The 22,380-nt window shown below is 42.2% G+C and overlaps 1 protein-coding gene across 5 annotated transcripts in view; it reads right to left on the bottom strand.

The window, feature by feature from the left end:
* fam149b1 (family with sequence similarity 149 member B1) overlaps window positions 1-22,380 on the bottom strand; it is a 129,538-nt gene that overhangs the window by 11,555 nt on the left and 95,603 nt on the right. For 3 of the 5 annotated variants that reach the window (XM_073025078.1, XM_073025082.1, XM_073025081.1), the window contains 3 exons: window positions 10,464-10,584; window positions 8,045-8,170; window positions 2,737-2,843 (listed from right to left, as the gene is read on the bottom strand). In XM_073025078.1, coding sequence (XP_072881179.1) covers window positions 2,784-2,843; window positions 8,045-8,170; window positions 10,464-10,584 — 307 coding nt within the window. In that variant the 3' untranslated portion in view covers window positions 2,737-2,783. Of the gene's footprint in view, window positions 1-2,736; window positions 2,844-8,044; window positions 8,171-10,463; window positions 10,585-22,380 lie in introns of those variants that run through there. The other 2 variants (XM_073025079.1, XM_073025080.1) reach the window with 2 other exon arrangements.

Genomic DNA, 22,380 nt, shown 5'->3' with positions numbered 1-22,380 from the left:
TCTTCCCCTCCCCCCCCATTCTTTACCTCCTCCTCTATCTTTTCTAAAACTTTGAAAACCTGGTATGTCAACCACCCATTCCTGCCCCTCTCTCAACCAAGTTTCAGGAAAGGCTACAACACTGTAGTTCTATGTGTTGTAGAACTAGAGCATGTAGTTCTATCCATGCTCTAAATTCATCACCCTTACCCATAATACTTCTAGCATTAAAATATACATGCTTAAAACTATATGACCCATCATACCTGTTATTTTGATTTTGCCTTTCGATACTTTCCTTGATATCTACCTTCTGGTCTGATCCTTCCATTACTGACCTGCTTTGCGGTTCCCAGCCCCCTGAAAAACTAGTTTAAACTCTCTCAAGTAGCACCAGCAAACCTCCCGGCCAGGATATTAGTTCCCCTCCAGTTCAGGTGCAACCCGTCCCTTTTGTACAGGTCACCCCTTCCCCAGAAAAAGTTACAATGTTCCAAGAACTTAAAACCCTGTCCCCCTTCAATCATCTCCACAGCCACTCATTCTTCCATGAAATCACCCCATTTCTAACTGCACTAACCCCTGATACAGGGAGTAATCTGGACTTTACAACCTTGGAGATCCTTCTTTTCAGCCTCTTTCCTAGGCAGGTTTTGGAAAAGTGCAAAAATAACAGGGTTGTTGCCATGGTTGACTTCAACTTCCCTGATATTGATTGGTATCTCAGTAGTGCAACAGGGTTAGATGAGGCAGAATTTGTTAGGTGTGTCCAAAAAAGATTTCTGACAGTATGTGGGTGGGGCAACTAGAGGAGTGGCCATGCTGGATCTAATAATAGGCAATGTACCTAGTCAAGTGATAGACCTTTTGATGCGTGAACATTTCAGAGATAGTGACCACAACTCCCTGACCTTTAGCATAGCTATTGACAAAGGTAACTGCAGGTGGTATGAGAAAGTATTTAATTAAGGAAGGGCTAATTATGATGGTATTTGGCAGGAACTTGGGGTGTAGATTGGGAACATATGTTCTCTGTGAAATGCATAGCAAAAATGTGGAGAGCAAATCATAAGTACTAGAGATTCTGCAGATGCTGGAAATCCAGTGCAATACATATAAAATGCTGGTGGGGCTCAGCAAGTTAGGCAGCATCAATGGAAATGATCCTACCTGACCCGGTAAATTCCTCCAGCATTTTGAGTGTGTTATGCAGTGTGGAGGTTGTTTAGGGAGAACTTGCATGGGGTTCTGGATTGATTTGTCCCACTCGAACAGGGAAAGGATGATGGGGTGAAGAAACTATGGTTGATTAGAGAGGTAGAACATTTAGTCAAGAGAAAGAAGGATGCATATTTAAGGTGTAGGATGTAAAATTCTGGCAGTGCTCTTGGATACTGTAAGGAAGCTAGGAAGAAACTTAACAAGGAAGATGAGAAGACCTTGGTAAGTAGCAGTAAGGGAACTCCCAAGGCATTCTATGTGTATCTGAAGAACAGAAAGATGATTAGAGCTGCTCAGGAATGAAGGGGGAAACGTGCCTTGACGATGGTGCTGACAGATCAGCATATAGGAGGGTGATTGAAAATCTGGTTGAGTAGTGCCACAACAACAATTTCTCACTCAACATCAGCAAACCAAAGAGCTGATTATTGACTACAGGAGGAAGAAGCCAGAGGTCCATGAGCCAGTCCCCATTAGGGGATCAGAGGTGGAGGGAGTCAGTAGCTTTAAATTCCTTAGCATTAACAGATCATATTGGAGTATAAAGTTGCATTGTTTGCTGTGTAACCAAAACTATGTAGTCAGCTTTGTGTTTGCTATTTGCTATGTATGTATCCAATTTAGTAGGAGAATAAAATCTCTGTATTGTCTCTGTACTATTGAACACATCAGTAACTTAAGAATGTAGCCAAATAAGAAGATAATGGTGTGTTAATGAGAGGCTAGCTAAGAGATAACTGTGGCCAGGGATGAGGTAACACGTGGCCCAAAAAGTAGATTAGAACATGATTAAGTTAATGGGTAGAAACAATAGTGGGAAGTCGGGAGCTGATGTACTGGTGATACGCAACTGTAGACCAATTGGATATGCTAATGCAACTAAACCAGGAGATTGCTATAAAAAATGCTATGCACAAGGATCGGTGGGCAATCAGTGACTAGCTCACTGACTGTCTCAGCTTTGATTTGCAAATTAAAGTTTAACACTTCTTGAAGAATCTTCTGCGTCTCCTGGTCGTTTGTGGGGCACAAGAAACCACGACAATCAGAAAATCTGTCCCAGCGCCAGCACATTAAGTGTCATCACAAAGAAGGCACAACAGCACCTCTACTTTCTTAGAAGTTTGTATAGATTCAGAATGTCACTAAACAGTTTGACAATCGTTTCAATGTGAGTGGAGGAAAATCTAGGGGAGACATCAAGATGAAGACGTAAGAGGGAGTGGTGGGTGCCTGGAATACACTGCTGTGACTGATGGTAGAAGCTGATACAATAGGGACAGGTATGACTCTTAGGAACATGGGTGTAAGACAAATTGAGGGGTGTGGACTGTGTGAGAGGGAAAGGTTAGATTGATCTTGGAGCTAGTTTATACAGGTCATCACAACACTGTTGACTCATACTGTGTTGTAATGTTCCATATTCTCTGAGATCAGAGAACAGATATGCCAATTACACTATGGATGGATTTATAAGAATGAAACACCAGACAGATTTCTGGCAGTCTGCTCTTTATTGAGTTTTGGGCTTTGTGACCTCTCTGCTAATGAGGAGATATTCCCTTTCTTGCCTGATGACATAATCACAAGAAGGCTTCCTTTCTCATCTTTACGGCCTCCTTTCTATTTCCATCCGTGTTTGCCTAAACAGAGTCAATATACAGTTTCAGTATTTTTCTGTATGCATAATGAATAACAGTTTGAGAGCACTAAGTAATTCTGATTTTGCATTGATGATACTGTTTGTGGGATGTCACTCCTGCCATTCCACCCTGATACCTTGTGGATCTCCTGGCATCGTTTCTTTACAGGTGGTATAGTTATGAGAATTTCCTTATTTATCTCCCTCTCTCCTCAAAGACAGCCATAATGTGAGTAACTGCTGTCTGGCTGCCATCAAGTGTTTTTAAGGGCTGCTCTTCTCTGCCTGGTGCTGAAGCAACATGCGGTTATTGCACACTTTCTTACTTTATGTATAATGGTCCTTTTAGATGGACCTGTTTTTTTTCATAAAGACTCAGTGATGTTTATAAAGTCATACAATAGGGAATCAGGGCCTTCGGCCCTACTAGTCCATGCTGAGCAAGATTATCAGCTAAACCAGTTCTATTTGTCCATGTTTTCTATGTTTTGCCCATATTCCTCTAAACTTTCCCTTTCCATGTACTTGCCCAAGTATCTTTTAAATGTTATTAATATACTTGGCTTAATCACTTCCACTGGCAGCTTATTTAATATACAGTGGATTCCAGTTAATTGGGACATATCAGGACCAGTACATTTTGGCCCAAATAAGCAGCTGCTGCAATTAGCTAAAATTTCATGAAAATAATTAAAAAGGTATAAAAAAGACAAACTGAGTAACAAATTATGTATTTAAATGAAGTACAGAACAATTTAGAACACTACCAATGCTACTACAGTACTATAAAACTGTGTAATAGTTCCTAACAGTTATCGGCAGAGGAATTCATCCAGTGTATGCTGCCATGTTCTTTTGATTGACTATAAATGAACAGTATAAGCACAGCCACCTAGTGTAGATAATGGACTGTCTTTATACAGTGCTTTTGATAAATGCATTCTCCAAATCTTCATTTTCATTTTAGTATTCAAGATGATGGTAAATACCTTCATAGTTCCTAACTTGTTGAAGTAGTGAAATCATTTCATTTTCACTCCCAGCTGTTTCTGGCATCTCTAAGCCAAGTGCTTGAAACCACAGTGAGCAAAACAGTTATGATTTGTCCTACTGCTTATCACTTCCCAACTATGAGTGCCAAAAATCATTGCTTTTTGAACACAAACACATAAAACTGATGTTGTTTAAAAACTGTTCACTCTAAGCATGGTGTATTGTCTAACAGCCACACAAGTGTACGTGACTGACTCTAGTTAAAAACCATTCGGCAACAATCTCTTGCCCCAATTAAGTGGCATAGTGTCCCCAATAAATGAAGGGAATCCCAGCAGATTCTGTTCTTTAAGAATTGTCCCAAATAACTGATGGCCCAATTAACTGCAACCCACTAACTGGGTGACCTTCAGGAGAAATAAAGGGGAAAGGCAGATTACCCCTGTGGCTGTTCCCCTCAACAACTGTATTGCTTTGGATACTGTTAGGGGTATGATCTAGCAGAGGAAAGCCACAGCTATCAGGTCTCTGGTACTGAGTCTGGCTCTGTGGCTCAAAAGGGATGGGGGGGGGGTTGGTAGAAGAGGTGAGCTCTAGTGATAGGGCATTCAATGGTTAGGGAAACAAAAAGGAGGTTCTGTGGATGAGAACGAGATTCCTGGATGGCATGTTGTCTTCCAGGTGCCAGGCAGGGAAACAGCTTTGAACCAACAGCATTCTTAAGTGGGAAGGTGAGCAGCCAGAGGTCGTGGCTCACATCGATACCAATGACATGGGTAGGAAGAATGATGAGGTCCAGCAAAGTGAGTTCAGGGAGATAGGTGGTGAGTTAAAGGATAGCACCATCTGAGGGTTGAGATTCTAAAGTGGAGAAAGGCTAATTTTGATGGTACCAGAAAGGATGCGGGAAATGTGGATTGGGACAGGTTGTTTTCTGGCACTTGATACATGGGAGTGAAAATTTGAGAGTACAGAGTTTATATGTTCCTGTCAGAATAAAAGGCAACAACAATAGGTTCTTTCTCGCTCCCTCCCTTCCTGGGCCTTATCCGCACTACCTGTCAGTATCGTTCACTGTGATATCTTCTTTAGCTCTCCAGTGTCCTTTGATATACCTGGTAAGGCCTTGGAGATTTATCTACCTTCATATATCTTAAGACATCCAATACTGCCTCTGGTGATATCAGTGGGCAATACACAAAAATGCTGCAGGAACTCAGCAGGTCAGGCAGCATCAATGGAGGGGAATAAAGAGTTGACATTTTAGGCTGAGGCACTGAACGGTACAGAACAGGATCAGGCCCTTCAGCCCACAATGTTGTGCCAAACCAATTAAATTAGTAATCAAATGGCTAACTAATCTCTTCTGCCTACACAGTGTGCATATGTTTCCAGTTTCCTCACATTTATATGCCTATCTAAACGTCTTTTAAAAGTGTCAAATGTTTCTCCTTTTAGCACCACCCCACGCAGCGCATTCTAAGCACCAACCACTCTGTGTGTAAACAAAAATGTCTCTCATATCTCCTTTGAAATTAAACCCTCTCTCTTTAAATATATGCCCTCTGGTATTAGACATTTCAACCCTTAGAAAAAGATGGCTTAAAAAAGATTTATCTATCTATCCTTCTCCTAATCTTATAAACCTCTATAGGATCTCCCCTCAGCCTCCATCTCACCAGAGAAAACAACCAAGTTTGTCCAACCTCTCTTTATAGCATATGTCCTATAATCCAGGAAACATCCTGGTAAACATCTTTTGAACCCTCTCCAAAGCTTTGACATCCTTCCTATAGTGGGACGACCAGAATTGTATGCGATACTCCAGATGCAGCCTAACTAGAGTTCTATAAAGCTGCAACATAACTTTCTGACTTTTGAATTTAGTGCCTTGACTAATAAAGGCAAACATGCCATATGCATTCTTAATCACCCTATCAAGCTGTGTAGCCATTTTCAGGGAACTATGAACTTGGACCTCAAGATCCCTCTGCTCATCAACACTGTTAGAGGTCCTGCCCTTGACAGGGTACAGTCTCTTTACGTTTGACCTACCAAGGAGCAACACATCACATTTGGCAGGGTTAAACTCAATCTGCCATTTTTCCACGCATATCTGCTATTGATCTATATCCCATTTTATTCTTTGCCAGCCTTCTCTACTATCCACGATGCCATCAATCTTTGATCATCTGAACATTTACTAACCCACCCATCCACACTTTCATCCAGGTTATTTATATACATCACAAACTGCAGAGGCCCCAATAGATCCCAGTGGAACACTACTAATCATAGAACTTCAGGTAGTATAAGTCCCTCCGACCGCTACCCTCTGCCTTCAATGAGCAAGCCAGTTCTGAACTGAAATGGCCAAATCACCATAGATCCAATGCATCTTAATCTTCTGGATGAGCCTCCCATGAGAGACATTGTCAGATCCCTTACAAAATTCATGTAAACAACATCCAAAGCTGCACCTTCATCAATCACTCTTGCACCTCATAAAAAAACTCAGTCATTAAGACATGACTTGGTCTGCACAAAGCCATGCTGGCTCTCCCTCATTAGGCTATGGGTTTCCAATGCTCATGAATCCTATCCAGCAACTTCCCTACCACTGATGTGAGACTCACCAGTCTATAGTTTCCAGGATAATCCCTGGTTACCTTGTCAAATAATAGAACATTAGCTACTCGTCAATTCTCCGGGACCTCGCCTATGGCTAGAGAGGACACTAAGATATTGTCCAGACCCTAGCAATCTCATCATTCTCACCAAAACCCTTCATTGAGACTGGAAGAGAAGGGAGCAGAAGCCAGAATGAGCAAGGGAAAGAGTATAGATGGTGATAAATGAAATGAGGTGAAAGGAGAGATGGGTTGTTGGGGGAGAGGGTGAAGTAAGAAGCTGAGAGGAGATAGGTGTTAGAGGGAAAGGGATGAAGAAGGAGGAATCCATGTTAGGAGAGGACAGTGGACCATGGAAGAAAGGGAAGGGGGAAGAATACCGGGGTGGGGGGTGACAGGCAGGTGAGGACAAGAGAAAAGGTGAGAAAGTAACCAAAATGGGAAATGGTAAAAAAGAGAGAACGAAGGAGGAGAAATTACCAGAAGTTAGACAAATCTCCTCCATTTCCCGCACTTCAGCCCTCACCCCATCCTCCTGTCACCACAACAGGGATCGTGTTCCCCTGGTCCTCACCTACCACCCCACCAACCTCCGGATCCAGCATATTATCCTCCACAACTTCCGCCACTAAGGACATCTTTCCCTCTCAACCCTCTCTGCTTTTCGCAGGGATCGTTCCCTCCGTGATTGCCTGGTCCACACGTCCCTCCCCACAGATCTCCCACCTGGTACTTATCCCTGCAAAAGTAAGTGCTACACCTGTCCCTACATCTCCTCTCTTATCACCATTCAGGGCCCCAAACAGTCCTTCCAGGTGAGGCAACACTTCACTTGTGAGTCTGCTGGGGTAATCTATTGCATCCGGTGCTTCTGGTGCGGCCTCCTCTACATCGGCGAGATCTGACGCAGATCGGGGGACCGCTTTGTCGAGCACCTCCGCTCCGTCCGCCACAACAGACAGGATCTCCCGGTTGCCACACACTTCAACTCTCCTTCACATTCCCATTCGGATATGTCCATACATGGCCTCCTCTACTGCCATGATGAGGCCAAACTCAGGTTGGAGAAGCAACACCTCTGGGTAATCTCCAGCCCCTTGGTATGAACAATGAATTCTCCAACTTCCAGTAATTCCCTCTCTCTCCCTTCCACCATCCCACTTTCACTCTGCCTCCTCTTCTAGCTGCCTATCACCTCTCTCGTGATTCTGCCTTCTTCTACTACCCATAGTGCTTTCCCCTTCTTCACCTCTCCGGCCTATCCCCTCCCTGCTTCCCCTCCCCCACCCCTTGATCTTTCCTCTGATTGGTTTTTCACCTGGCAACTTCCACCCTCCCCCCACCTTCTTTATAGGGCCCCTGCCCCCCTCCTTCTTCAGGCCTGACGAAGGGTCTCGGCCAGAAACGTTGACTGCTCATTTCAACGGAAGCTGCCAGACCTGCTGAGTTCATCCAGCTTGTTTGTACATGTTGATCTGACCACAGCATCTGCAGTGTACTTTGTGTTTAAGCCAAGAACTTTCTGGTTTGCATACAGTATCTCATCCATGATCTGTTTAAATTTGACATTTCTCCTTACCTGAAATGTGTGTGTGGTTTTAGGCCTTGTGAAGTATTTGTTCCCCACGTATTTGTCTCTTGGAGGTAGGTGGCTTCTTTCACTGATAATTGCACTCTGGGTTCGATTTGAATGTATTTGTGATTTCTATAGTGGAAAAATGTAAAAAGTTAATTTCCCATCATTCTCAGTCTTGCTGTTATTGTGACTAGGTTGAATGATTTACTCCTAGCTTTGCCACAACCTTTTGCTTTTAGATTTTCTGCAAAGACCAACGTAAGGTTGAGAAACAGCAGCTCACTTTTTATTGAGACATGTTATAGTTGAACAGTTTCGGATAAGCAGCCTGTTTGTTCAGAATTTACCTCCTTCTGGGATAGAACCTTTATACATCTCTGAACTTACATTTAAGAATTGAGCAGAGATGTTCAGTGAGTGTGTTTGTTCTCTCTAGCACAGAGGATTCTGCCATTTGAAAAACAAATAAAGCATACTGTACCATATTGAAAGGTGGATAGGAAAACTATCTGAAAAGAGCTTCTAGATACCTGTATATTTATAGTGAAAAGAGATGAGATGAAAATTTATTTATGTACTTTTTGTGAATAGAGGAAAATGTCAAAATTAAGGATACATATGTCCTATCTCAATTCCAGCAAATTCTCCTGGGCCAATGAAAATCTATTCATCTGTAAGCAAAAGGAATAGGTCTCCTACCTATAGCTCTTTGATCTGTGAACTCCTTTATCTTCTGAGAAGGATATATTTTTTAATTGCATCCTTCAAACCTCCTTGTCAGTTGAGTGAGCTTACTCTGAGCTGTACAATTTTATGAATGAAATAATATACGATGTGTTTAATATCCTGAAACTTTAATATTTTTGGATTTAAAGCAGTAATAAAATATCCCCACATCATGCTGACTATTTTTGCCCTTCTGCACTTATCCTACTTGCCAACATTAGATCTGTATCTTTCTATGCTTTGCCTATTCAAATGCCAGTCTAGTTTCATCTTAAATGTAATGACTCTATTTGATTCCACCACCTCCTCTGACAGTAGGTTCCAGGTATCAACCAGTCTCTATGTAAAAGCATTTCCCTCAGCTTCTCTTTAAGCTCCTGACTTTCACCTTAAACCCATGACCTCTTGTTTCTTTATACTCCTACCATAAGAAAACAATTCTGCCTATCCATCATGCAGTGTAGAACAGTACTGCACAGGAACAGGTTCAGCTCATGATGTTGTACTCGACTAATTAAGCAAATGACATCTAATCCTTTCTGATTGCATATGGTCTTTATGCCTCCATTCTCTGCATAATCATGTGCCTATGTAAAAGCCTCTTAATGTCTTCATCTGCTTCAACCAGCAACCTGGCAGTACATTTCAGGCACACAACACTCTCTGTGTAAGAAAAAAATACCCTGTAAATCTTCTTTAAACCGTCCCCTCTCTTAAATGCTTGCACTCTAGTGTCAGACATTTCGACCCTAGTAAAAATATACTATCTTCTTTATCTATGCCTCTCATAATTTAATAAACTTCTATCAGCTCCCCTCTCAGCCTCAGCTATTCCAGAAAAAACAGCCCTAGTTTGTCCCACCTCTCCTCATATCATATGCCTTCTAGTTGAGACAGCATCTTGGTTAACCTCTACTGCACCCTCTCCAATGCTCCACATCCTTCCTATAATGGGGCAACCAGAATTGAGTGCAATATTCCAGATGTGACCTAACTAGAGTTTTATAAAGCCTCTTGACATATTGTAACTTCCTGACTCTTTAACTCAATGCCTTGATTAATAAAGGTAAGCATGCCAAATGCCCTTTTACAACCCTTTTGCTGTCACTTTCAGTGAGCTATGGGGTTGGATCCCAAGATCTATGACATCAACACTGTTTGGGTCTTTGCTGTGTGCACTGTCCTTTCACATTTGATCTCCCGAATCACAACACCTCACACGAGCCTGGATTTAACTGCATCTGCAATTTCTCCATCCATATCTTCAGCTGAACTATATCCTACACCACCAATACTCATTCTAACACTCATCCACATACAGCAGCTAATTAAACTACCAAACTTCACATATTTTGGATGTGAAAGGAAACAAAAGCATCCAAAAGAGGAAATTACACATTTACAGGTAGAATGTGCAAACTCCACTTTAATGATACTAAAAGTCAGGACTGAACATGGGTCTCCCATGTGGTGCCACTGTGCCCCTCATACTCCCCACCAGCAATGGAAGTAGGTCACAGACTTCAAAATATCTATAGAAATGTAAGGAAAGTTTCAGAATACGAAGAGGCGAGGATTTAACAGTTGTTGATTCACATTAAACAATTGCATGTTTGTTAACAATTTGAATGTCATGAATATGTAACATGATACAACAATAACAAGGCAGGCTATGTTGGTGCTGTTCTTCAAGTACCTGTGGTTGTTCAGATAACTTTGCAGCAGAATGACCAATATCAGTGCTGCCGATTGGTGGAAGTAATGCATTGTGCCTGAGAAACTGGGTTGAGGCAGACAGGCAACCCCTTGCACTTTGTCTGTAGTTCAAAGAAAGAAAGAAAGAAAGAAATTAATTTTGATTCTTTGTGCTTCTCATTTGCCACATCTGATAAAGCTGAGTTAACCCTGTATTTCTGGTCCACCATAACACAATTCCTTAGGGAAAGGGTGAGAAGTGTGAGAAAAAAGAACATAGAATAGTACAGCACAGGAACAGGCCCTTCAGCCCACAATATTGTGCCAAACCAATTAAACTAGTAATTAAATTCCTAACTTCAGCCTATGCAATGCCCATATTCCTCTATTCCTGCATTTCATGTGCCTATCTATGAACTTCTTTAATACCTCATTTGTACCTGCTTCCACCACCACCCATAACAATGCATTTCAGGCACCCACTACTCCCCGTGTAAAAAAAACTTACCCCATACATCTTTGAACTATTCCCCTCTCATCGTAAAGCATTCCCTCTGGTAATAAACATTTTAACACTGAGAAAAAGATACTGGTTGTCTACACTATCTCATATACCTCTCATAATCTTTCAAACCTCTGTCAGCTCTTCTCTCAGCCTCTGCCACTCCAGAGTAAACAACCTAGATTTGTCTAAGCTCAACTCATGGCATGTGCCCTGATCTATATTTACAGATGATCTTTACCCATTATATCTTTTAGCAATCTTCTACACCATCTAATCTTTCTGTTGTATGTGAATGTACTAATCCATCCATTTACATTTTCTTGCATGTGATATATATCACAAACAACATGTCCCAATACAGATCCCTGCAAAAGCTACTAGTCACAGACCTCCAGCCAGAATAAGTCCCACTGATTACTATGTGTTTTCAGTGGAAAAGCCAAGTGAATCAGAACAGACAAGTAGCTGTGGATCACATGCATCTGTATCTCTGTATAAGCTTACCATGTGGGATCTTGTCAAATACCTTACAAATACATTGTCAAATGCATTGTCAGAAAATACAGCCATCACATCCTTCATTCCCAAAGGTACCCATTCTCAAACAGTAAAAGGTTAAAGAGGCTTTTAAAATTATGAGGTGCCTAGATCAGATAGATCGTCAGGAGTCTTTTCTCTGGGAAGTCTAGACAGAGAGTACAGGTTTAAGTTGAGAAATTTAAGGTAAGGGCATGGGTACATAGCACAGTACAGCAAAGGAACAGGGCATTCAGCCCACAGGGACAATGCCGACTAAGATATCAAATTAAATTGATCTTATCTGAAAGCATATTGTCTTATACTGCTTACACTGCAGGTTCATAGTGCCTATCCAAATGCTCACAAATGTTGCTATCTTATTTGCTTCCATCACCCTGCCAGGAGTTCATTTCAGGCACCCAACACTCTCTGTGTAAAATGAGCTTGCTCACATATCCCCTTTAAATTTTCTCCTTCTCACCTTAAAGCTATGCCCCCACAGAATTTGGCATTTCTTCTCAGGGATAAGGTCTCTAATTACCTACCATACTGTATATTTGCATCTCATAATTTCATATACTTGTCTTCTGTATGTTTGGCTCTCAGCCTCAGATGCCCAGAGAAAAAAATCAAAGTCTGTCCTACTCTCCTTATAGCCGAAAACCTTTAATCCAGGCAGCATCATGATAAACCTCAAGTTCCTGCTCTGAAGGCTCCATAACCATCCTGTAATTCAGTGACCAAAAATGCTCTGAATGTAGACTAACCAATGTTTTATGCACTGTGACATCCCAACTTTTGTACTAAGTACTCTGTTATGCCCTCGGCCCCCTCCTTTGTGAGAATCGCCAGAGCCCTAGTCGAGGGGGGGTCAACTGACCCAAGAGAGAAAGAGACGTGCCGAATAGACACAGGAAAATGGGAGAGAGAGAGAGACGTGCGGAAGACCACGTTCTCCCAAGAAGCAGAATAAAGGCGACATTGACTATTGTCTCATGGAGACCACGTGAAAAGCCCTCGGGCAAAGTGGGCTGGTTGAGAGAGAGATCGCATTACCTGCAACCTGATTGACACCTGCGATCCCGTGAAGAAGTATAAAGGAGGGTCTGAGGGGGGGAAACCCTCAGACGCACCAAGGAGACACCAAGGAAACACAATACCGATTCCCGTGGGAGCAGGAAGCCATTTTGAAGGAAGCCACGTGCGTTAGATTCCAAATGTTGAATCTGTGGCTAGAACCAACGGAAGACTGCTTTTAACTAACAACGGGGAAGCCTGCTCCCCTGATTCCAAGGATTTGCTCTGTAAAGACAACGGGCAAGTGTTTATCTTTTCTAAACCATCTCTCTCTCTCTACAACGTGAAAACCCCAGCGGTTCCCAAAAGGGAAAAGCCTGCAAACTTCTGAGTGACTCTTTATATTTCAATTGGACTCAGTATGACCCCTAGACAACTATAGAGCTTATTTCTGATTGATTATTATTACACCGGTGTTTTAGATTGAGTTTTGACGATGTATGTGATCTGAATGTTTTGTATTAACCATACGCTTGTGCCCTTTTTTTTTAAATAAAATGTTTGAAAATAGTAGCATCCGACTCGGCTGATCCCGCTATCTTTGCTGGTAAGTTACCTGGTTACGGGGTTACGTAACAACTCCAACCAATGAAGGCAAAAAGTATGCCTTCTTTGCCACCCTATCTACCAGCTTTGCCACTTTCAGGAATCTGCAGGCTTGCAGCGCAGGATCAACCTGTATGTCAATGCCTTTAAGACTCCTGCCATTTACTCTATATTGTCCCCTCATGTTTGGCCTCCCAAATGCAACATCTTGCACTTGTCTGGATTGAAAACCATCTTCTATTCCTTTGCTGATATCTCCAACAAATCTACATCCTGCTCCACCCATTGACAGACCTCCACATATCAATCTGCTACCTTGCCCAAAAAGGACAGAGAGTGACTAGTTGTGTTCTGCAGTGATCTGTACTGGGACCTCTGTTGTTTGTAATACATCTAAGTGAAAATGTGGATGGATGGGTTATTAAGCTCACAAAGGATACAAAGATTGGTGAAATTGTGGATAGTGAAGATGCCATAAGCCCTGCGGGCCCTTGCGGTGAGCCTTGGAGCGTTGGGTTCCAAGGTTTCTAAAGCACCAGTATTTGTTAATTGTTGTATTAACTAGAGTCCTTATGTCCTTGAGATTCCTGTTTAATCCTGTAAAGTTTATTTTGACTGGTGCCGGTTTTCCATGTACTGTGATTATTTAAAATGGACTTCCAATTAACACTTATTGCGGGGTCCTTGTTCTGAGAATGATTTATCCTGCAGTATTGTTCGGTCAAGCCACCAATGTACAGCTGAAATTCCTATGTATAACCTCTTGTTTCCATCTCTACAGGTGAGTCTGTCATTCCTCCGCACCTGGGTTCAGTCATTGCCAGTGCACACCATGACAGTGGAAGGATGCCAAAGGATACAGCGGGATGTAAATCAGTTATAGATATAAGTGGGGGAAACAATGTGAGGATATATTGAGTTATGGGTAAGTCAATGTAGATATGGGTATTCAATGTGAAGTGTGCTCTCTTTGAGATCGAACATATAAGGAAAGTGAACAGTTACTGTTGATGTAGAGAGGCATCTTGAGATTCAAGTCCATGGGTCCCTGAAAGTGGCTGCACCAGTTTATAGAGTGGCAAGGAAGGCAATTGGCCTTTAATAGTCAAAATATTCAGTTCCAAAGTAAGTTAGGTTGCAGCTTTATACATCTCTGGTTAGGTTGCATCTGCAGTATTGTATTCATTTCTCATCTCCCCATCATAGGGAGAATGTGGAAGCTTTTGAGAAGATGCAGAAGAGGTTCGCCAGGATACTACCTGGATTCAAGGACTTGTGCAATAGAGTGAAGTTGGACAAAATAGGGTTGTTTTCTCTGCAGTGATAGAGGCTGAAAGGAGACCTGACAAAGGTTTTTAAGATTATCAGGAACCTAGATAGAGAGCCCACATATTTTTCCGGGGGTTAAAATGTGTAATGCCATAGGGCATACCTTTAAAGTGAGAGAAGGCAAGTTCAAAGGAGATGAGTGAGGCAAGCTCTTTACATAGAGAGTGGTAGGTGCCTTGAATACATTGCCAAGAGTGGTGATGGAGGCAACTACAACTGAAGCATTAAGGAGGCTCTTAGAAAGGCATGTGAACGTGCAGAGAATGTAGGAACATAGGTATTGTGTAGACAGAAGAGATTAGTTTAGTAAGGCCCTTAATCACTAGTTTAATTAGTTTGGTACAACATCATGGACCAATGGACCTGTTCCTGTGTTGTACTATTAAGTGCTCTATGTGCATTATCCGCAACTCCACCAATCTGGTGCCTTCTGGAAACTTACTAAACAACTCAATATTCATTATAGTCCAAATCTTTTATATACTCTATATCCCGGATGCAGGTCAAAGGAACTAGGCAGATTAATAGTTTGGCACCAATTAGATGAGCTGAAAGGCCTGTTTCTGTGCTGTAGTGTTCTGACTCTAAACTGAAATAAAATGTAAAGACTTAGGAGAATGTTGGACTTTATTCCTTATAAAGGTCAAGGAATTTATTCCTTGGGGCTTTGGAGACTGCGGGGTAACCATAATAAAAGTGTAAAAAAATCATGAGGGGCATAGATAGGGTGAATGTTCAAAAGTTCCAAGTAAATTTACTGTGGAAGTATTTATTTGTCACTATATAGTCTCCAGAGATTTGGTTTCTTTCTGACATTCACAGTAACTACAAAGAATGGCAATAGAGTCAATGAAAGTGTAAGTATCTAAGTGGTGGCATGCAGGAACACAGCAGCTTCTCTGGCTCACAATAATAGCGCTAGTTTTAAATGCTTAGTGTTTCAAAATTCCTAGTCAGGGATTTCAGTCAACCAAAGCTTTGCAAATGCAGCATTACTGAACTCTTAGACAAAACTATTTTTAAGCCGCCAGTAACAGAGACCTGGCCCAGGTGGCTCAGCTGAAGAAGCAGCAGACGCAGGTGTTGTGACAGGAAGCAAAAATGCACCAAGAGAGCTAGGGCACTAGCCAGGCTGAGAGTTAAACCAACCAGACCGGCAGTACCATCACTTTTCCTGGCCAACGTCTGCTCACTAGAAAATAAAATAGATTGAGATTGAGAATGAAAGCACAGAAAGAGGTGAGAAACTGCTGCATTCAGGTTTTCACCAAAACGTGGCTAAACAACAACATGCTAGACTCAGCATTTCAACTCAGCAGAATGACTCTTCCACACAGCCAGAAACTCCCTGTGGAGGAAATCCAAAGGAAGTGGAATCTGTGCGTATGTTAATAAAGGTTGTTGCACAAACTCATCTGTAGTTAGCAGCTACTGCTCTGGGGCATTGAACATCCTACAATAAAATGCCAGCCACATTACCTGCTCAGGGAGTTTACTGTTGTGCTCATCACCACTGTCCATATCCTCCAAGTGCAAATACCAAAGATGCAGTGGGAGAGCTTTACAGTTTCATCAGCTCTCTACAAAACACACATCCAAATGGTCTCTTCATAATTGCAGAAGACTTTAATCATGTTAATCTGCAGGACATTTCATAAATTCCACCAACATGTCACTATGACCACGAGGGGAACAGACTCGACCACGTTTATACATATAGATGTGGTGCTTACAAAGCCATCTCATGCCGTTATCTTGCCCTGTCTGTTCATATCTCCATAATGTTAATCCTAGCATACTGACTATGGCTGAAAATGGAGAAATCATTCAAGAGGACCATCAGTAGAGGTCCAGGGTTAAGGGGGAACATGAGGGGAAAATTCTTCATTCAGAGGGTCTGACAGTGTGGAACGAGCTGCTAGTGCAAGTGAAGCATGTGAGCTTGATATCAATGTTTAAAAGATGTTTGGATAGGTACATGGATGGTAGGGGTATGGAGGGCTATGGTCCGGGTGCAGGTCAATGGGACTAGGCAGTTTAAATGGTTCAGCAAGGACGAGATGGGCTGAATGGTCTGTTTCTGTACTGTACTTTTCTATGATTCTATAAGACTATATAGCCTAATGAGGCAATCAGGACCGTTTTTTAACTGGCAGATGTTCAAGGAGGCCACCACAAACGAAGAAGACACAGACTTCAAGGAATATGCCTCATCTGTCATCAGCTACATCAGTAAGATGTTGGTACCTCAAGAATGTTCATGTCACGGCCCAACCAGAATAACTCTCAGAGCAGCCAGGAGAATCTTCATCTTGGGTATCAAGAGGGCTAAGACTGCCTATGCTCAGGAAATTCAGGAACCAGCCTGATAGTGATCCCCAGCACATGTGGCTGGACATCAAGGGCATTACTGACTATGCAAAGAAAAGTAGTGTTACCTATACCATAACAACACCCTCCCTGGTGCTCTAAACAACTTTTATGTAGGCTTCGAGGCATGTAACACCAACACCAGCCACAAAAGCTACCCTCACCTAGGGGAGCAGCCACTGTCTGTAATAGCAGCAGACATGAGAAAGGACCCTGCAGAGAGTCTATCCCCATAAGGCAGCCAGTCCAGCCAACATCCCAGGCTGAGTACTCAGGGAGTGTACACTCCAGCTCACTGATGTCTTCAGGGACATCTTCAACGCATCACTCATCCAGGCTGGTGTCCCACATTCTTCAAGTCAGCCACCATCACCCCTTTAACAAAGAACATTACACATGTTTGGCACAGCGTTGTGGGCTGAAGAGCCTGTATTGTGCTGTAGGCTTTCTATGTTTCTATTTAGAACTAAATGACTATCACCCAGTGGTACTGATGGAAATCATCATGAAGTGCTTTGAACATATGATAATTGTACATACAAAAAACTCCATTCCTGCCACAATGGACACTCATCAATATGCTTACTGACAGAACCACTCTACGGCAGATGCCATAGCGTCTGCCATGCACCTGGCCTGACACACCTAGAAAACAAGGACAGTTAAGTTGTAACACTGCTTCTGGATTTCAGTTTGGCATTCAACACTATTGTCCCACAGTCCTTGGTGAACAAACTGCTAATCAATAGTCTAAATACACCACTGTGCAACTGGTTGTTGGACTTCCTAACAACAGGTAGTTAGGATGCACAACCACTCTTCCCACCCCATCATCCTCAACGCAGGTGCTCGCCAGTGCTATGTGCTGAGCCCACTGCTGTACACTCTGCTCACATATCACTGACTGCACAGCCAAACACTCAAATAATGACATTGTCAAGTTCGTCAATGACATGACACTGGTCAGCACTAATGCAGAGGTGGATGAGGTTGAGGCCTAATGCCAGGCAAATAACTTCTTCCTTAACGTCAACAAGACAAAGGAGATAGTAATCGATTCTAGGGAAACTCACACCACTCACACCCTTCTTTACATTGGCAGCATAGCAGTGGAAATTGTGAGCAGTTTCAAACTCCTCAGAGTACACAGCCCGTCATGATCCCAGAACACATTGTACACAATCAGGAAAGCTCACCAATCTCTACTTTCTAAGGAGGCCGAAGAGGGCTGTTCTATGAGTATCTACTACTCATGTCATTCTACAGATGTACAGTAGAGAGCATCCTACCAAGCTGCAGAAACTGCACTGAGGTGGACAGAAAGTCTCTACAATGGGTAGTTAATACCGCTCAATGCATCACCGGCACCTATCCACCATCAAGGACATACAGCATATACAGAAAAGGGCCAGTAACATCATGAAAGATTCAAAGACCCAGCCTACTCATGGACTGTATGTCCCACTCCCACCAGACAGGAGGCTACGTAGCATCCAGTCCAGGACCAACTAACTCAAACAACAGTTACTCTCCTCAAGCAGTAAGGCTGATCAGCACCTCCACCCATTAACCCAATCCTAATGAATATGAATATAAGAATAATGAATATGATACAGTTGGGATCACAGAGACATGGCTCCAGGGTGACCAAGGATGGGAGCTCAACATCCAGGGATATTCAATATTCAGGAGGGATAGACAGGAAAGAAAAGGAGGTGGGGTAGCATTGCTGGTTAGAGAGGAGATTAACGCAATAGAAAGGAAGGACATTAGCCTGGAGGATGTGGAATCGATATGGGTAGAGCTGCATAACACTAAGGGGCAGAAAACGCTGGTGGCAGTTGTGTACAGGCCACCTAACAGTAGTAGTGAGGTTGGGGATGGCATTAAACAGGAAATTAGAAATGCATGCAATAAAGGAACAGTAGTTATAATGGGTGACTTCAATCTACATATAGATTGGGTGAACCAAATTGGTAAGGGTGCTGAGGAACAGGATTTCTTGGAATGTATGCGGGATGGTTTTCTGAACCAACTAGAGAGCAGGCCATTCTAGATTGGGTATTGAGCAATGAGGAAGGGTTAGTTAGCAATCTTGTCGTGTGAGGCCCCTTGGGTAAGAGTGACCATAATATGGTGGAATTCTTCATTAAGATGGAGAGTGACATAGTTAATTCAGAAACAAAAGTTCTGAACTTAAAGAAGGGTAACTTTGAAGGTATGAGACGTGAATTAGCTAAGATAGACTGGCAAATGATACTTAAAGGGTTGACGGTGGATATGCAATGGCAAACATTTAAAGATCGCATGGATGAACTACAACAATTGTTCATCCCAGTTTGGCAAAAGAATAAACCAGGGAAGGTAGTGCACCTGTGGCTGACAAGGGAAATTAGGGATAGTATCAAGTCCAAAGAAGAAACATATAAATTAGCAAAAAAAAGTGGCACACCTGAGGACTGGGAGAAATTCAGAGACGAGCAGAGGAGAACAAATGGCTTAATTAGGAAAGGGAAAAAAGATTATGAGAGAAAGCTGGCAGGGAACATAAAAACTGACTGTAAAAGCTTTTATAGATACGTGAAAAGAAAAAGATTGGTCAAGACAAATGTAGGTCCTTTACTGTCAGAAACAGGTGAATTGATCATAGGGAACAAAGACATGGCAGACCAATTGAATAACTACTTTGGTTCTGTCTTCACTAAGGAGGACATAAATAATCTTCCGGAAATAGTAAGGGACCGAGGGTCTAGTGAAATGGAAGAACTGAGGGAAATACATGTTAGTAGGGAAGTGGTGTTAGGTAAATTGAAGGGATTAGAGGCAGATAAATCCCCAGGGCCAGATAGTCTGCATCCCAGAGTGCTTAAGGAAGTAGCCCAAGAAATAGTGGATGCATTAGTGATAATTTTTCAAAACTCCTTAGATTCTGGATTAGTTCCTGAGGATTGGAGGGTGGCTAATGTAACCTCACTTTTTAAAAAAGGAGGGAGAGAGAAACCAGGGAATTATAGACCGGTTAGTCTGACATCGGTGGTGGGGAAAATGCTAGAGTCGGTTATCAAAGATGTGATAACAGCACATTTGGAAAGAGGTGAAATCATCGGACAAAGTCAGCATGGATTTGTGAAAGGAAAATCATGTCTGATGAATCTTATAGAATTTTTTGAAGATGTAACTAGTAGTGTGGATAGGGGAGAGCCAGTGGATGTGGTATATTTAGATTTTCAAAAGGCTTTTGACAAGGTCCCACACAGGAGATTAGTGTGTAAACTTAAAGCACACGGTATTGGGGGTATGGTATTGATGTGGATAGAGAATTGGTTGGCAGACAGGAAGCAAAGAGTGGGAGTAAACGGGACCTTTTCAGAATGGCAGGCAGTGACTAGTGGGGTACCGCAAGGCTCAGTGCTGGGACCCCAGTTGTTTACAATATATATTAATAATTTAGACGAGGGAATTAAATGCAGCATCTCCAAGTTTGCGGATGACACAAAGCTGGGCGGTGGTGTTAGCTGTGAGGAGGATGCTAAGAGGATGCAGGGTGACTTGGATAGGTTAGGTGAGTGGGCAAATTCATGGCAGATGCAATTTAATGTGGATAAATGTGAGGTTATCCACTTTGGTTGCAAGAACAGGAAAACAGATTATTATCTGAACGGTGGCCGATTAGGAAAAGGGCAGGTGGAATGAGACCTGGGTGTCATTGTACACCAGTCATTGAAGGTGGGCATGTAGGTACAGATTAGTAGGTACAAAAGGCAAATGGTATGTTGGCATTCATAGCAAAAGGATTTGAGTACAGGAGCAGGGAGGTTCTGCTGCAGTTGTACAAGGCCTTGGTGAGACCGCACCTAGAATATTGTGTGCAGTTTTGGTCCCCTAATCTGAAGAAAGACATTCTTGCCATAAAGGGAGTACAGAGAAGGTTCACCAGATTGATTCCTGGGATGGCAGGACTTTCATATGAAGAAAGACTGGATCGACTAGGCTTACACTCACTGGAATTTAGAAGATTGAGGGGGGATCTTATTGAAACGTATAAAATTCTAAAGGGATTGGACAGGCTAGATGCAGGAAGATTGTTTCTGATGTTGGGGAAGTCCAGAATGAGGGGTCACAGTTTAAGGATAAAGGGGAAGCCTTTTAGGACCGAGATGAGGAAAAACTTCTTCACACAGAGAGTGGTGAATCTGTGGAATTCTCTGCCACAGGAAACAGTTGAGGCTGGTTCATTGGCTATATTTAAGAGGAAGTTAGATATGGCCCTTGTGGCTAAAGGGATCAGGGGGTATGGAGAGAAAGCAGGTACAGGGTTCTGAGTTGGATGATCAGCCATGATCATACTGAATGGTGGTGCAGGCTCGAAGGGCTGAATGGCCTACTCCTGCACCTATTTTCTATGTTTCCTCCATTTTTCCAACCACTACTACTTTATCATTTTCTGTCAGTCACCTTAAGTTATTGTGTTCTTATCTTATTTATGTATTTTTGTGCTGCATCGGATCCAGAATAACAATTATTTTGTTCTCCTTTACACTGGTGTGCTGCAAATAACATTAAGCAATCTTGAATCTTAAAAAAAACTTCACCCAACACAGATGGACAAACGACCAAAGTGAAAAAGACAGCAAACTGTACAAATAAAAAAATCAAAATAATAGTAATGAATAAGCAATAAACATTGAGAATATGAATTGTAGAGTCCTTGAAAGTGAGTCTTTTTCCCAGGGAAAAGGATTCAAAAACTAGAGGGTATAGGTTTACAGTAAGAAGGAAAGGTTTAAAAGGGATCTGAGTGGCAAGTTCTTCATGCACATGGTGGTTCATATATGGAAAAGGCCAACAAGCTGCTAGAGAAAGTAGTTGAGGTACTTGGAGAAGCACATGGATAGGAAAGGTTTGGAGAGATATGGGCCAAACATGAGTAAATAGGACTAGCTTCTATGTTTCAAACATTTCAAAGGTACATTTAATGTCAGAGAAATGTATACAATATACATCCTGAAATGCTTTTTCTTCGCAACTATCCATGAAAACAGGAGTGCCCTCAAAAGAATGAATGACAGTTAAATGTTAGAACCCCAAAGTACCCCCCCAGCTCCCCTCCCTCCCACACGTATGCAGCAGCAAGCAACAATCACCCCTCCCCCCACTGGCAAAATATTTGCATATTGGTTGGCAATGATGAGATGGGCTGAAGGGCAGGTTTCCAAGTTGATTTACTCTACGACTCTATGAGTTGTGATGACTATGCCCAAAATGCTCTCTTACTGAAAATAACAAACAGATGGCCAAGTTTATTTCCCAATAAAAGGCCTAGAATGGCCCCTTCTCTGGATGAACTATCTACATGCCGTTTCAAGAAACCTACCTGGACGCACCTAACAAATTCTGTCCCATATAAACACTAAGGGAGTCCCACTCACTATTGGGAAAATTAAAGTCGGTTACTAAAACTAACTACTTTGTTTCTTTTACATCTTTCCATAATCTCTCTGTAGAACAACAAAACTCTCCCATTGGCTACTGAAAGTCCTAAAGGATAACTCCATTAGCACCTTTTTATATA

The sequence above is a fragment of the Hemitrygon akajei genome, chromosome 21 (genome assembly GCF_048418815.1).
Source record: "Hemitrygon akajei chromosome 21, sHemAka1.3, whole genome shotgun sequence".
NCBI classification, from domain to species: domain Eukaryota; kingdom Metazoa; phylum Chordata; class Chondrichthyes; order Myliobatiformes; family Dasyatidae; genus Hemitrygon; species Hemitrygon akajei.
Note: the sequence above shows the minus strand (reverse complement) of the source record. Positions and strands in the feature narration are given on the sequence as shown.